A 16,457-nucleotide genomic window follows, 5' to 3' on the forward strand; every position below is an offset into this window, starting at 1 on the left:
CACCTCCCTCACCTTGTCTCTAATAAACTTGTTTCTAATCCTGTTCATACTCGTCACTCCCAACGAAAATCTCAACATTTTCAGCTGCGCTACCTCTAGCTCCACCTCCTGTCTTTTACTCAATGCCACTGTCTCTAAATCATAAAACATAGCAGGTCTCAACACAGTCCTATAAACTTTCCCTTTCACTCTTGCAGATACCCTCTTGCAATTAACAACTTAAAGAAATGTATTGTTGTACCTGTAGTTTTGCAATGCCTTTCCATTCTATAGAAAAGCCACAATTTTTAATTAGAGGAATCCATACATTTACCAACATCAATAAAATAAATAGATGGATTTCGAAGAGGTAAATAGCTCTCGATTCTTTTCTGATCTGCTTGTGATCTGCAGTATTGCAGTATAAATGTAACCTTCGTGCAGGTCTACTATTACACACATATGCTCAAAATCCAGAGTTTTACATGTGCTTATTGCCAACAATCTGGACTGTAATAAGGGTGGTTCCATGTTGGTCAACTAATAAACAATTCCAATCAGATTTCACTATGTCATGACATACATAATAGGGAGAAAATGAAAAACAGGTGGAGATAGAGTGGAGAGATCAGTAGATGTTGAGGGGAAATGATTGCTATTCATTTCCTTTCATTCTTAACTGGATTTCAATGAGCTGAGGTTGGTGTAACAGCCTCGTTTTCACATGACAGCTGTGGAGTCTGCACTTTCTAATTCAGGAAAATTCAGCTAATGACTAAAATATAGCGTTTTTTGGTCTGTCATTTTTAACAACTGATAAGTCTTACACTATGTGCAAGAAACTGAGGAATGATTGCAAGAAGGCCATTTCCACACAATTCCTAGAGTCCAGTTACACAGGGCAAAAATAACTCTACTGCCTAGAATTCACTTTTTAAGTCAGTTTCAGTTATGACCTGTATAGAATTTGAATATTTAAACAGCCTACTTATAACACCTGTTTTATAGAGTGAGTCACACAATTTATGGCAGAAGGAAAAAGACAAAAGGACATTTGGTCCTTTTGGTGAATGGGAAGTGGAGGTGACTCAACCATGCATTAGCACTTCCAAAGAACACCGATGCTTTATCTATTGTATTCTTTAGCATGTGTTTTTCCTCTGACGTGCACCATTCTTTAATAATTAGACGTGATTTATTGAAACTTGCATAACTAATTAACGTTTCACTGACCAGGCCTCAAACATCTTACCGTATATTATCTTCTCGTCTTTCAATCTTCCTTCTAGACATTACGCAGGAATCAAATGTAATTTTGCTTGTTTTAAAAGAGAGCTGAAAATGCATAGCCTAAAACCAGTATACATAATATCCACATACGACAAAATTAAAACAAAGGAACAAAAATATTTACATTTAAATCTATATAATATTCCAAGGCAGATATGCAGCAATCTTACAAAGTGCTGGAGCAGAAAAATCTGAATGGTTAATTTGTCAAAGCTCTGGACAAAATTAGTACTTAGGGCTGAAGACTGCACATAAATATAATGCAGAAATGTTTTCCCCACTTAGCCACACACACCCTCAGGCCATTACAGCCTAATGTTTTCTAGTGAAGAAAAGGCAGTGAGTGAAACCTGACAGAATTAAAACAGATTTTTTCAGAAAAATGACTAAAAGCATTTAACAGCTGCAGGATACACAATATATAACAATCACATTCATAGCGGGAGAAGATTTCCCCTTGGATTCTTGAATTTTACTATAAGCTGGATTATACCTGTGCATTTAAGAGCACAATGTACACTGAACTCCAATTTATTAGCCATTAACTTGACTACTAGAAGTAGCATTTATGTTAAAATAATAACAGCATTATCAGTTACTTTCATTCTCTTTCATTAACTCACATTGATGGTTTATGTTTAGGTCAAATCTGGAAAGATGCCCTAGAAATGATTGAAAGATCCAATAAGCTTAATGTTATTAAATTGTAACTGTATGAAATAGAAATTTAAACAATATTTAAACATCGGCATGGTAAATGAGTATTTGGTGATTTCATGAGCTTAAGTTACTCAGATAAGAGCCCTACGTGAGACTTTGGAGACTTTCCTTTCGGAAACAGAATACTGTATTAAATATGCTTATTGTTTTGCTTTACTGTAATAAGTTAGTATTTTTGTGTTTATGCAAGAGCAAGGAAAAAATACAGTCTGCCCATTACTGCATTGTCAGTTTTAAACCCTGCATCATTTACTTCCAGTCTATAATTAACTTTTTTTTCTTTAAGACCCTTTGATATTTGTCTGTAAGAAATTAAAATATGAACACTTATTTTCCAGTTGCATTATTGCCCTACCACAATATTATTAATGTTAAATCTAGACTAAATCTGTCTGAATTCCTTAGCAAATATTGTCAAATAAGTCCTCTCAACGGAGACTCAAAGCACTTTTGCACGTTGCTCTGGATAATGGTTCTGCTAAAAGTCATAAATGTGTAAATATAAATGTAAATGATAAAAGTCTGGTCATAACCATGAACCATAAAAACCATGTTTTATGCAAAATGTTTGTCAATTTTGACCCAGATCTGTGTAACGATACACCTGAAATGTAATTTATAGACTTGCTCTGAAGGCTCGCTAAATAAAAGTTTACCTCCTCAAGGACATCGGCCAGCTTGCTTAGTATTTCTTCTGGAAGACTATGGAATGTTGGAACGCTGCAAAAGAGAGGGTTTACAAAATGAAATTTAAGTCAAAATTGCAGTTATGTTATGTATATTATTATTAGTTCTTGATTAACAGTATCTTGATCTTGATATTGTGATGCCATTTTTCCTCAATTGTTACAGCTCCAAAAACATGGTGCATAAGATTTCATTTATTTTTTTGACAGTGGTTGATGGTGTGCTCACACCAGCCATTCACTTAGTGATAATAGTATCCAAATATATTTCACATGCTTCTATGCTCAAAAAATTATTTGCATTTTTTTTGGTTGTTACCGTGACTATTCCATCTGTCTATAAAACATTTACTTCCTTGCTTTCAGCTTCTCCCATCAGGGGTCGCCACAGCGGATCATCCGCATGTTTTATTTGGCACATTTTTTTATGCTGGATGCCCTTCCTAACGCAACCCTCCCCATTTATTGAGACCGGCACTAAGAGTGGCTGGAGTTGGTTCCCTGACCGATCGAACCTGGGCCGCAGCGGTGAAAGCGCCGCATCCTAACCACTAGACCACCAGGGACCATAGAACATTTACTTTACTTTATTTAAATTCTTGGCTTAGTTTAACTTGTAAAGTCTTGCTTAAATTCTGTGCTTACCCGTTACATTTTAGTCTGAAAAACCTTGCTTTGTTTTTTTTAGCCTTTTATTGTTGTTTTCCGTGCCACAGTTGTTCTGTTTTCTCTGGCTTACTCTGTATGGCTAGATATACTGTAGCTATGCATTAGTATGTAAAAATAAATATTCATCTGATGAGTAACATCAGCTGCTTAAAAATAATGAATGCTGATCTAAAATAAAGTTATCACAGTGTTATTATCTGTACCATTAATCAACCATTAACTGCTATGGATAGTGAGCCAGCTGGTAAAGCAAGAAAAAAAGAAAACATGAACATAGACCACCCACAGATAGTCTGTCCAAACAGTAGTCCTTCGGCACTTATTAGATGCAGTATTGGAAAAGGGTTTACAAATTAGAATACGTTCCTATACAGAGACTATTTTTCCAGCATGTCCCTTTAGGGTCAAAAGATTGCTAAAAGGTAAAGGACTCTCCAACCACCGAAAAAAATAAATAAATAAACAAATAAAACCTAAGGAATCTTAAGCCATGTCATTAAGAATGTCCCTTTTATTGCTTAAGTGAGGAGCCTTTGATTGTTTCAGCAATGGCTGATTCTGTTAATTGGTAATTGAAAATGACCACATGCCAAAGCACATTTTTAGTGATCAAAATAATCCCTTGGAGACTATGAATGACATGCATTATTGAGAGAATGTAATTTTGTTTCTCAGTCAATCCTTCGTCTCACAGTGATAATTGAGCCTGACACTGGGCACCAAATTCAATGTACCCATGCACTCCCTGTAGTGTTTCAAGTTTAAATTGTTTTGAGTTTTTTGCTCGCAATACACAAAACAAGTATATAATTTTTCCCCTGATTCATCTTTTTTCGTTGTTTATTTCTTGTCTAGAACTGAAAACTTTTCATTTCCTCTACTGTGCACTTTTCTGTGACAAGTGGATTATATTTTTTATATTATATCTTGGATTATATTTTTTCTGCTATCACATGCCAGGCTTTCACCTTTTTTGCACATGAGTGACTGATGGGTTATAGCTGATGTGTTTTTTATTTTTTTGGTTTTTCAGTCTTTTTGCATATTCAACAATCCTGCACCATTACATTAATTAATGACAATTAAATAAAGCAGTAAATGCTGAAGTGTAATTTAAAGGGAAGATTATACCTTCTGTGGCATGATTACAATTTTGTGGTGAAAATGTTAGTTTTCCAAATCTATTTAGATATATACCATAGCAAGATAGAGAGCATTAAAGACAAGAGAAAGGACAGATTATGAGCCAGTGAGAGAAAGGAACAGAAAAGCCAAATGCACAAAGGCTTTGTGCCAGTGAAGCAGTGGAGCTTCCAAAGAACTGTTCCATTACATAACCATATTTCAATGAAGATTTCTTTCATTTGAAAGCTCATCCATGCAGAATTCTGTCTTTAATATGTAAAATATTTCCCATGCTTTCCTTTCAATTTGCTATCATGCAAATTGAGCTTTCAGATGAAAGATGAAAAGAAAAGAGGGAAGGAGGTGCTTTCGGCTGGATGCAGAGAAGACTCCGTCATAGACACACAAAACTAACATGACAGCTGCAGTGCCAATGCACACTTTAATACACACACACACACACACACACACACACACACACACACACACACACACACAAAATGTTACAGACAGTCACACAGTACAGTATTCAATGTATGATTATAATCCACACGCTTCAAGTTCTAACCTTTTGAGAAACTCCATGTACTCTGCATGCTTTATCAGTCCAGTCCTCATCATGATGGTCTGAAAGCATTGCCTGTCGATGGCCCATAACTTCACTTTGGTTAGAGCTGTGAGGGATATGAATAGTGCATACAAATATTTAGACAATAACTTTGCTAAAAATAATAATAAAATGTTAAATAAAATCAATCAAATTTAGCCTTGAATAAAAAATACATCTGTCTTTCACTACTTCACAGTGCCCTCACAATTCCTGAAGCAGCTCAATTACTGAAAAAAGGATTGCGCTGATAAAAGTTATAAAATAATGACTTTGTGATTATAAAAATGCAGTTCAAATAATAGCTTGAATACTGAGAGTGAGGATTATCAAAACTAGTCTGTACACCAAAAAACAAACCACACATGAACAGATAGGACAAACAGATATATCATTGCATCAAAAGTTGCATTTATTACCTTCTGGGAACAATTCAAAATTCAGTTGAATAATGAACACTGTCAAGCAGCTATTGTTTTATTGCATTTATCTTTTTCTTTTGTTAAGTGTTTTTAAGTGTGATAATTGTAGATTCCACTATAAATTACTTGATAAAACAGAAGAAAACATTGGAAAGACACGTGAATATACATAAAAAAAATAAAATAAAATAAAAATATGATCTCAGTAAACACATCATTAGCCCAAATTTACAAGACCACAAATAATTTGAACATTTAATATAATCATAGGGTTAATTATCACATTTGTTATATTTATAATTAGTTTGGAGATTGAACATTGACTGAACTGAACATTCAGTGTTTTTAAAGGAACACTTGGTTGGACAGACTAAAGGATGAGGCTTAAATGAAGCACTATAAGAGACAATGAAACTGATAAGGCTGGAGAACAAAGCCAGCTGCACTCCTCTTACTACCACAGCACATTAGTTATTCATCAGGCTTTTTTGGCTGTGATTAGCCTTTATCGTTTAATACAGATGCACTCAATAACCCTGCTCAAGGGCATACAACAAAAAAGTTGAGAGTATATTATATGTGGATTAAACCGTTAAATTGAACACTGTAATTCCTTCTCACCCAATCTAAAATTTACACTTACATTATCCAAAGATAACATATTGATCTGAATGATTGGAAGATTTACAATATTGCCTACACACATTAATAACCTTTAGGCTGTCCACATTTTTTTAATCCAGTGTAGAATCCATGTAATTAGAAACTAAGTGTGTTCAAAGACTATTCGAATTTTCAGCATTGTATATTAACCCTGTTTGACTGTGTCATATCTCAGACTGTGTTTATTGTTTCTCAAAGAAGAGATCTAAGACAGAGCCCTTTAATCTTTCATTTATTTACATTTGACTATAGAAGAGATATTTATCCTCAGTCTCCACTCCACTAACACTGTGCTCAAGTAAATTTCTGATATGGTTATAGACAGTTCCAAAAAAGTGACAAAAAAACATGTTCAACTATTCAAACAAGACTAAGTACTTCTCATGTAATACAATCAGCACCATGATAGTTTGCAGTGCTTTGCTGACAAATACAATTTTGAATTGTACAAAAATTCTAATATTCAGTACCCAACATCTGAAGTGCTCATCTTCAGAAACCACTTTATTCTGATAAAGAATAGATATTTCTAAGCTAAGAAATATGTTATCTATATCTGATGCAGAGAAGCTCGTCCATGCGTTTATGACCTCTAGAATAGACTACTGTAATGCATTACTAGGTGGATGTCCTGCATCATTAATAAACAAGCTTCAGTTAGTTCAGAATGCAGCAGCAAGAGTTCTTACTAGGTCAAGAAAATACGATCATATAACCCCAATCTTATCGTCCCTACATTGGCTTCCTATTAAGTTTCGAATAAACTACAAACTACTGCTACTCACTTATAAAGCACTAAATGGTTTGGCTCCCATGTATCTATCCAGTCTCTTAACACGCTACAATCCGTCACGCTCCCTGAGATCTCAAAACTCTGGGCTTCTAGTAGTTCCTAGAATAGCAAAGTCCACTAAAGGCGGTAGAGCATTTTCACATTTAGCTCCTAAACTCTGGAATAGTCTTCCTGACAGTGTTCGGGGTTCAGATACACTCTCCCAGTTTAAGTGCAGATTAAAAACATATCTTTTTAGCAAAGCCTACACATAACACACATCACACACATCACATCATAACCTTGTGCTCCAGAACATCTGATCACATGCACATTATCAACTTGTGCTGTTAATATCATGAACAGCAGCTACGCTAATTCCTCTCCACTGCTTCTCTTTCTCTCCCCATCCCGAGGCATCCTGAGGTTTGGCCAGCTCCAGTCACGTCCCACCTCGTGAAGATTATGGACCTATGGATGATCATGGAGAAGTAGATGCCGAGTGTTTAAAGGCCCTGGCATGGAGAAGCTGATGCTGGATCTATGATGATCACAAATTGTTCTGTATTGTTGAAAGATTTATGACCAAACTTTTGATGTCACCCATATGAGGATGGGTTCCCCTTTGAGTCTGGTTCCTCTCAAGGTTTCTTCCTCATATCATCTAAGGGAGTTTTTCTTTGCCACTGTCGCCACGGCTTGCTCATCAGGGACAAACGCACACCATTCACCTTCACTGTTGTTTTCTGTAAAGCTGCTTTGAGACAATGTCTGTTGTGAAAAGCGCTATACAAATAAACTTGACTTGACTTGACTTGATAAAGATTTTGAAGGATCCAGAGCCTATTCCAGCATCATGAGAAATATAAAAACGCATTCAAAACTAAGTGTGATTTAGTGTAGCCAATTCATCTACCAACATATTGTTGGCAAAAACATGGAGAACCAAGTGGAAAACCCACAATGAGAAAATTTATAATTCCAGCATAACAGTACACCAAGAACCACTCAAGAACCAGGGTCCCTGGTACAGCTGGTACAATACCAACAACACCAAAAATTGGCACATTTCCATACTTACATTCTGTCTCATGTGGCTTTGGGTTTTGTGGGTTATTTCTTCTACAAAATTAGCCAAATGCAAATGGCAAATAGAAACAGAACAATACAGGTTTAGAAAGTGGAAATACATGTACTTGAGTAAAAGTAAAGATACAGTAGGTAAAATATTACTCCAGTAAAAGTGCTCTCTTTTAATCTTTCACTTGAGTAAAAGTACAAAAGTGTTCGCCTTCAAATGTACTTAAGTGTCTAAGTACTATGATTTATCATGACTATAATGTTTCTATTATCAGCTTGTCTATTGTCCTCTTGCTTAATCACCTCAGTTTAGGTGGAAAGACTCTTTTACTCTCAACACACCAATCTATTAATAAAATTATATTAATGAGTTAAACACTGATTGATATCTATTCACTTTATCAAGAGTCTAAAATCTGCTTTTCATCGACTTCAACAAAAAAAAAAAAATAAGGACACTGGTGTTGTGGCCAGTTATAGTTGGGAGTTTCTTCCCTCATTTTTTTAATCTTTAAACTGACACTGAACTGTATGTTCATGTCATTGTGCACAATATATCAAAGTCTCAGACCCAAGAACCATAAAACTACTTGGCTAATTGTAGCTATTAGAGCTTTTTAAGCTGCACTGGAGATTCCCCTTACTGAACTCAGTTCAAGACCTTTTCAGTACAATCACAGAAAACCTTTATGACATCATCTTAATTAAAGGAACCAAAATCTACAAGTGCTACTATCCAACTAGACTATTTAGGCTGTAATTGGTTTGTTGCTACACACATCATGATAAACTTTTTTGAGGTTTTTTTGTCATCCATAATTTTTATTTGGATTTAGCGCTCCTTACTGATGTGACGTCACCCAACCCCCGTCTCTCCTTTCTGAGTGTGTGCGTGAGGGAACTCCCCGAGCGGTGGGTGCACACTCATGACCAGGGTACATTGACATGACATGACATCATAATTGACACGACCGTGCAAATGAGCGGTAAACAACAACAAAACAAGCGTTTTTTTTTTTTTTTGGCGTGGACGCCCCATGCCGTCCTCTGGCACGATGCCACCCTGGTCAGCTGCCTGTGTCGCCCAAATCAACCACTGCAAAGCGGCAATCAAAACAAGTTTAAAACAGAGCACGTGCGCTACCCTGATTGGTGGCTTACTGCATGTTTGACCAGTTAAGTTTTTATCTGCTCAAGAATAAAAAGGAACTTGATTTTGCGAAATGTAGAGGAGTAAGATATTTGACTTTAAAATGTAGTTAAGTTAAAGTAAAAAAAAAAAGTCTCCCTAAACCAAAATACTTGAGTAAAGTATTTTACCTGTCTATAGGCCGCAGGTGTCTACACTGAAACTAATGAACTTTACACAGGCTTTAACAAAAGACAGTGTCTGTTACACGGCTTGTATCTAAACAGTAGCCTACTAAGAAAGTCATTGTTCACTGTCTTCCTCCTTCCTTTCACAACAATTTCTCTCTGGAGTTTATCTTTTGGCATTGTCGTGCGTTTAAAAATCACTATCAGTGAATCTTAATTACATTTACTTCGTTACTGTCGACCACTAAATTGCAGTATCAGAACAATTAAAATCAGCAGCTAGAACATGATTATAAAACTTAAAGCTAACTTTAGACTGCCAAAATCTATCCTCACGCTTGTACACTCCCTTTGCTCCTCCTGGGAGCTGCTCTCAGGATATCAGTAATGAAAGCTGAATAATTATTCAGAGAGCTACTGGCTGAGATGCTCCTCAGTAAAGAGCAATGCTAAATTAATCCTAAACCTAATTCCTTTATTCTAATATAATAATGGAAAGACCTTCAGTTTTAGTGCAGACTTCAGGACAATGAAAGGGTACAGGCTTCCAGACAATTAATAACAGTTTATGCTAAAATAAATTAAAGCTATTAAATCTTCTGTTCTGGTTTACCTACAACTTACAAAACATTTTTTCTTAAATAATCACATAAAATGGCAACCCTAACAAAAAATGTAGCACTTAAAGTAAGAACAGTCGCATTTGTTCTGATCTGGCACACAACCAAAGTTCAAACTTCTATAAGATTAATCCAGTGGCAATATTGTCTTGATTGAGCTTAACTGACTTAATTACCCTTCAGCTAAACATTTTGATCTGCTAGTTCCTTTGTCGTTTGTGCAATAGAGAAGAGTAAAAACAAGAGAAGAGCAACAGAAAGTGAAGTTTGCAATGAAACTGCCAGCAGGAAAACACATAAGCATTCATGCTCTTCCACAAAGCTCTCTGTTATGAAAAGCACAGAAGCTCTATTCTACAGATTAACATTAACGTTCAGGTTCGAAGCGGAGCATCCACACACCCACACATTCTGTCTGCAGCTAATACAAGCTTAAAGGCACATGCTACAAACCACTATAATAATTTCACCTAATATTATTTTCATTAAACAGAATACTATTTACATTCAATTAGTGATTACACCAGCCTTTACACAACCAAGCAAAGGAAACAATGCAGAAAGAGAACCTTGAGCTAAATCAGTTATGTCAGTCTTATTAGTTGAATTAATTACCATTTCTTGTGAAGCATTTAATCCAAAACAATACATTCAATATAAATGTGATATTCTATAGGTACTGTTCATTAAAATAAAAAATCTTAGTCGTACGGTGAAGAAGAATTCAGGCCCCAGCATGTTTCCTGATTGAGCCTGTGTTAATGTTATTCATGAGGGAGAGGAAACATATCACTTGAGAACCTGCCTTGGCACGATTCATTCTGCTCAGCCTGTTCACTGCTTTCTGAAAAGACAGCTCCAGACAAGGCAGTGGCTAGCATCACTGGATAATAAATAATCCACTGAGCCAATCGACTCCTCAGTGAAGGCAAAAGGTGGTAAGTCTATTTCAGGTTCACTAAATCTTACAGGAAATAAGGACATACAGATCCTACTCTTCCCTCCTGAGGTCTACAAGCCATCATGTCTAAAAGCTTCTACTCCTGCTGTCGCCAAATATACAATCTCCTGGGAACTAAAAGCATCTGTTATTGCCTAAGGACTACAAACCTCTGTACAACTTGCTCATGTCCTGAAGAGTAAAAGTTTCTGCACCTAAAACCCCTTAACTTTGTCTCCTCTCCAGATGGCTTACTGCTCCCATCTGGACCACCTCTAATTGCTGAATGTATCCAGAAAACCCCACTGGAATTACTTGTTCCTTTCTAGAGGACTTCTGAACTGCTCAGGAGACAATCTTTCACTTATGTCCAGTAGATGTGCCATTTCTATACTGTCCAGTGTACTTCAAGTATATTCTCTAGTCAAGAAGACAGCAGGACCCTTTTCATAGAACTCCAAGCTCCTTCATCTTCACCAATTTACCCTTAGCTATGATCTGTTACTGTAGCTGTAAAAGCTGTAAAAGGGCAAGACTTCAATGCCACAACACCCGATGAGGAGTCCAGTGGCAACAGTTGCAGCAAACAACTTTAAAATTGGGTTGTTTGCTGCAACTGTTGCCACGGGACTCCTCATCGGGTGTTGTGGCATTGAAGTCTTCAAATCAGCTAGTAAACTTTACTATAAAAATATCACTACATTTTAAAGTGTGATGTAAGTTATATTCTATAATGTAAAATATGATAAAAAAAGGTAGTCCAGTAGAAGTGGGATATGAATATATGTCTTTCCTCTATGAAAATAGATCTTCCAAAATTAAATCTATCAATTGTTGCATCAGGCAAAATTATGTAAAAGTACGTGAGCTCACATAACTATCCATTTGGATGAAGATGATGGTAAAATATACCCAATATAAAACATTTATTCCATTTTTATCTTTATTCGAGATGGTAGCTTGTCATCCAGGAAACATGGTTAAGATAAAAGCAACAGACAAACAGACAAACTAAAAAGAGACAGACAAACATAAAGAGAATGTGAATGACCCAAAAATGGCCCTCAACCAAACAGGGTCAAGTGGCGACCCAGATAAACACATGCACCCATGACATGTAGATATTATTAACACTTCTGTTCTTTCTCTTGAGATAGAGTGTCAAAAAGTCTCTTAAGCTTTAGGTAGTTTTTCTATTGCTTCATCTAAGAAAGTAGTCGGTGTAGCTCTTCACTCTGCAGAGGTCCCCGGAAGGCTGAGGCGTGCTAAAAGGGCAAGTGGAAGGTAAAAAAAGGTGCTAAAAGAGTAAACATTGGAGATGAGAGGTTTTCTAAATGCATCATATAAGCACACCAGTTCAACAGAGTAAGACAAAAAAAAGGAAAAGAAAAAGAGAGCTAGCTTTGAGTAATATCTACCTTGTGATAGACAGATAGAATTGTACTCTCTTTAAGCTGTTATCAGCAAAACGATCTTCCAATGAGATAAATCTTTTGTGCCTGGATTCACTCATCAGAAAAGGGAGCTGTTTTCCCAGCACGCTATTTCTGAGTGAGACAACACTAACAACAAAGAAATGATAATGGAGTACCCTTTCAAATATTTGCAGAAAGCTGGGCTCACATAAAATACACCAATTACACATTGAACAGTAAAGCAGAAGTAATCTAAATTTGTTCATTGTCTGTGACCAGTTTGTGATGAGAAATAGATCAGAGCTGCAATCATGGTCTATGAAAATAGCTGTTATCTTTACAGTAGGAGATCCATAGCCTTGAGTTCTCATGGATTGTGGCATGTCTCTGTGGGAATCTGCAAAATAAACTCCTAGTGCTCACAGGAAGTTAACAGGAAGGACTGAATACAATTAAAGCTTTTAATTTTTTTTATTTTTTTTTTAAGAAGAGTAGCCATTGGCTTATGACTCTGGGTTAATAGCGTTGGTTTTTTTCCAGTTCAAAGGGACACACAAAATTTTCTAGAGTTAATAAAAATGAGAAATACCACCTACACTTGTATTTAAAAATATATATTTTCCTTGTCCACTGCTGATAGTTTCCATTAAAAATGGACATGCCCTACTATGTATCACTCTTAATTAAAAGCAAATGTTATGATGATGAGAGAGAACAATGGAAATGGACTGAAAAGAGAATGATGTGTACTCTATATTTTTACTGGATAAATAATTAAAGGGTGTGTGAGATGCAAATCTTTCTGATTACAAGATATTAGTCAGTAAAATAAAGTAAGTACTGAAGACTTATAATCACTGCAGGAATCTCCAATTCTCATATCACTTTAAAAAGCGAACCACATTTATTCTTTTCATTCCTTTAAATTGTAAACTATGTGAGCGCTTGATTGCTTTTCATAGTGTATGAGCTCATTCCAATAAAATATCGGCTGAGCTCTAAAACAGACAATAATATGTCAGATTATATCATGAAGGTCCTCTAGCAATAGACCTGTAATTTAAAATAATTGCTATGTTTTGGTCATGTCTTTAACCAGTGTGATGTGGTCATGTGCAGAAAATGGGCTCACATATTCAGAAACATTCTTCCAAGTGAAAATCATGGTAATAAGATACATTTTTCTGTTTGTTAGAAACTGTTTTGCTCTTGCCACACCCATATTTGTAGCAGCTATCTGTAGCCAAAAAAATAGTTAAAGTCTAAGACTGGGGTCAAAACACAGGCCAACCTAATTAAATTAGGATAATCTATATTCATGAAAACCAGGAAGTAAAACTAACGAAAGGAAGACAAGAAAATTAAGATTGGACGAGAAATAAATGCATGAGACTTAACAACATAAAACAGAAACAGCATTATATATAGAGACAAACTTATTAAGGACTTGACACAGAACAGGTGAACACATTAAGGTAATCAACCAACATCAGAACAGGAGTGGAGACAGGACTAGGTTAGAAAAAAAAGCACATGGAGTGAATACCAAACATAACTACTGGGAAATATGCCTGTTGAGAGGTGAAAATTATAGTGCCTGTTAGTTTTGCATTTGCAATCCAACAGCTTTTAGACAAGCATCAAAGCAGACTAAGTCACACACTAAGATTCCAGTCAGAATTGCACCAAATCAGCTCCTAGGAGGCAGGTGGCATTATGCATAAAAAATATTTTATTGATGTGGAATTGGCCTAAAAAGATAACCATGTAGACTTGCTTCATGTGTAAGACATATATATATATATATATATATATATATATATATATATATATATATATATATATAATATATATATATATATATATATATATATATATATATATATCCTGAACATATTTTCAGTGCTTACAGTTGTGAATTTCCATTTGGAATATTCACCAGGTCATATACACATGGTCTTACTGTATGTCTCACTAGTCATGTCTTGGATCTAAAACAGTCTTTTCTAATGTCAAGTAGCTTAACATCAGTTATAAAGAATGCAGGCACAAAACACACAAAACAGCCAACAAACACAGCCAGAAAATGGCACAAGCACTTGCACACATATACACACACAAAGTCAAAGTGACTTTGACCTCTATAAGATACTAACTGGATAAGTCAGGTCATTCTTGCACTGGACAAAAAGCCCTCTTTAACAAATCTCTCTGTAAGATAGCACACACACACACACACACACACACACACACACACACACACACACACACACACACACACACACACACACACATGTTACCATGGAAGCAGATAGCAGGATGATCATTTTTGTTTTCAGTCTCACTAATAAACACCACCATCAGACCACCAGCCTCTTTTCATCCCACTCCCGTCTTTCTTTTCAATCTCTGTCATTTTCCTCCGGCCTTCTATTTTCAAAACCTCCTCATCCCAGTACTCTAACTCTCTCTTCACTCACTCAGCGAAAAGTGCATCAAAATAAAAACCCATTTTATGCTACTTCATGTTTTAACAAGATGAAGTAACAAGACAGAAATGCAACTTTTTTCAATCGTGATAACACTGACTTGCATAGATAGATATACATGTCAGTGTTATATACAAATCTGTTCAAATTTGCTGGTAGACGTGACAAAAACAACTGTACCTCAGGCATAGTAAAGAGTGATTCAGCCTTAGTGTTACCTTTTTTGCTAAAAAAGAAAATACTTTTAAAATGCACAAATTGCATATAATGTTCCTAATACAACATTCAATTATTAAATTTGTCATATTTTTAAAGTGATCATTTAAAAAAAACATTCTTATCATCAAAAGGATAGTTTGCCTGTGTCTTTCCATTTGAGGCAAGAAGCATAACACCTGATATGACTCATCTGTCCTGTGAAAAGTGAGACCAATTGATTAAACAAGTGGAATTAGCATGAGCCTTCCTTGTTAGATAAAAAACCTGCAGAAGCATTAGATTAGACTGTCATTAATCTACACGGAAAGACCTGCAAGAAAAAGTGTCCGGTTCCAAAGTCACTTGTGTCCCTACACATTCACTGGATTATGGGAAGGATGTTAATGTAAAACCACAGTGGTTGGAATGCTCTTATTGAGGTTATAATAAAACATTATAAGAATATTAGTGGCCCACTGACCATATGAAGAAAGGGCATTTGAGTCACACTTGGATGGCCAGAATCACAGCCATGCTCTGAAAAGCAGCTCAAATCAGCGTTTCTGCTGTTCCAATTTTATATGGAGCTTATCTGCACCCTGAACCACAAAAAAATAAGAATTTTCGCATTTTCAAATTAAAGCCCAATTTGCATTAGTTTTCAACATTAAAATTAACAATGTGTGGTTTTTTTTTTTTAATGTGGCAGAATGGCAGAATTGTGAGGGCTTGCTGGCTGGGTCAAAGCAGCTGCAAAACAGTAGGACTTGTTAAGTGTTCCTGGTATGCAGCGCTTAGTACCAACCAAAAATTGTCCAAGAAAGGACAGCCCATTACTGGGCAGCATGCCCAAGCCTTTAATGCATGCAGAAAGTAAAGAATACCCCGATTGGTCTGATCTCACAAAAGAGCTACTGCACAAACTGCAAAAACAGTGTAATAATAGTTTTGGCAGATACGTGTCAGAAAACAGAGATTCTCAACTTTTTATGGCTGCAGACAAACAATAGGCTTGTGAGTTTAGAACTCAACCATAGAACACTGGAAGAAGGTGGCCCAGTCCGATGAATCACTTTTTCTTTTACTTTATGTAGATGGCTGGGGGTGTGTGCGAAGAGGAAAAAACAAGCCAACAAAGATGATGTAATGCTCTTGTCAATGTATTCCATAATAGCAGGTGATCTCTTTCAGAAAGATAATACGCCCTGCTATACTGCAAATATTATTCAGGATACAGGTTTTAGGAGCATGCCAAAGAGTTCAGGATGTTAACTTGGCCTTCAAATTCTGCAGATCTTAATTCAGTCGATTATCAATGGGATGTGCTGAACAAACAAAGACTTGGTGCTATATATACCAGAGCACACCTTGACATGTCACATCTTGATGAGTCCATGCCCCTGAAGGGTCAAAGCTGTTTTCATAGTTATTTAACTGTTTTGATGCTGTCAGCATGTTTTTTTGA

General features: G+C 36.0%; 1 protein-coding gene across 2 annotated transcripts in view; it reads right to left on the reverse strand.

Annotated features, from left to right (window-relative positions):
• prkg1a (protein kinase cGMP-dependent 1a) overlaps window positions 1–16,457 on the reverse strand; it is a 76,998-nt gene that overhangs the window by 29,093 nt on the left and 31,448 nt on the right. For both annotated transcript variants that reach the window (XM_083539673.1, XM_083539672.1), the window contains exons 4-5: window positions 5,038–5,143; window positions 2,646–2,709 (exon numbers count right to left, since the gene is read on the reverse strand). In XM_083539673.1, coding sequence (XP_083395799.1) covers window positions 2,646–2,709; window positions 5,038–5,143 — 170 coding nt within the window. The remainder of the gene's footprint in view (window positions 1–2,645; window positions 2,710–5,037; window positions 5,144–16,457) is intronic.

This window comes from Silurus aristotelis, assembly GCF_946808225.1.
Source record: "Silurus aristotelis genome assembly, chromosome: 4".
In the NCBI taxonomy this organism is placed as follows: domain Eukaryota; kingdom Metazoa; phylum Chordata; class Actinopteri; order Siluriformes; family Siluridae; genus Silurus; species Silurus aristotelis.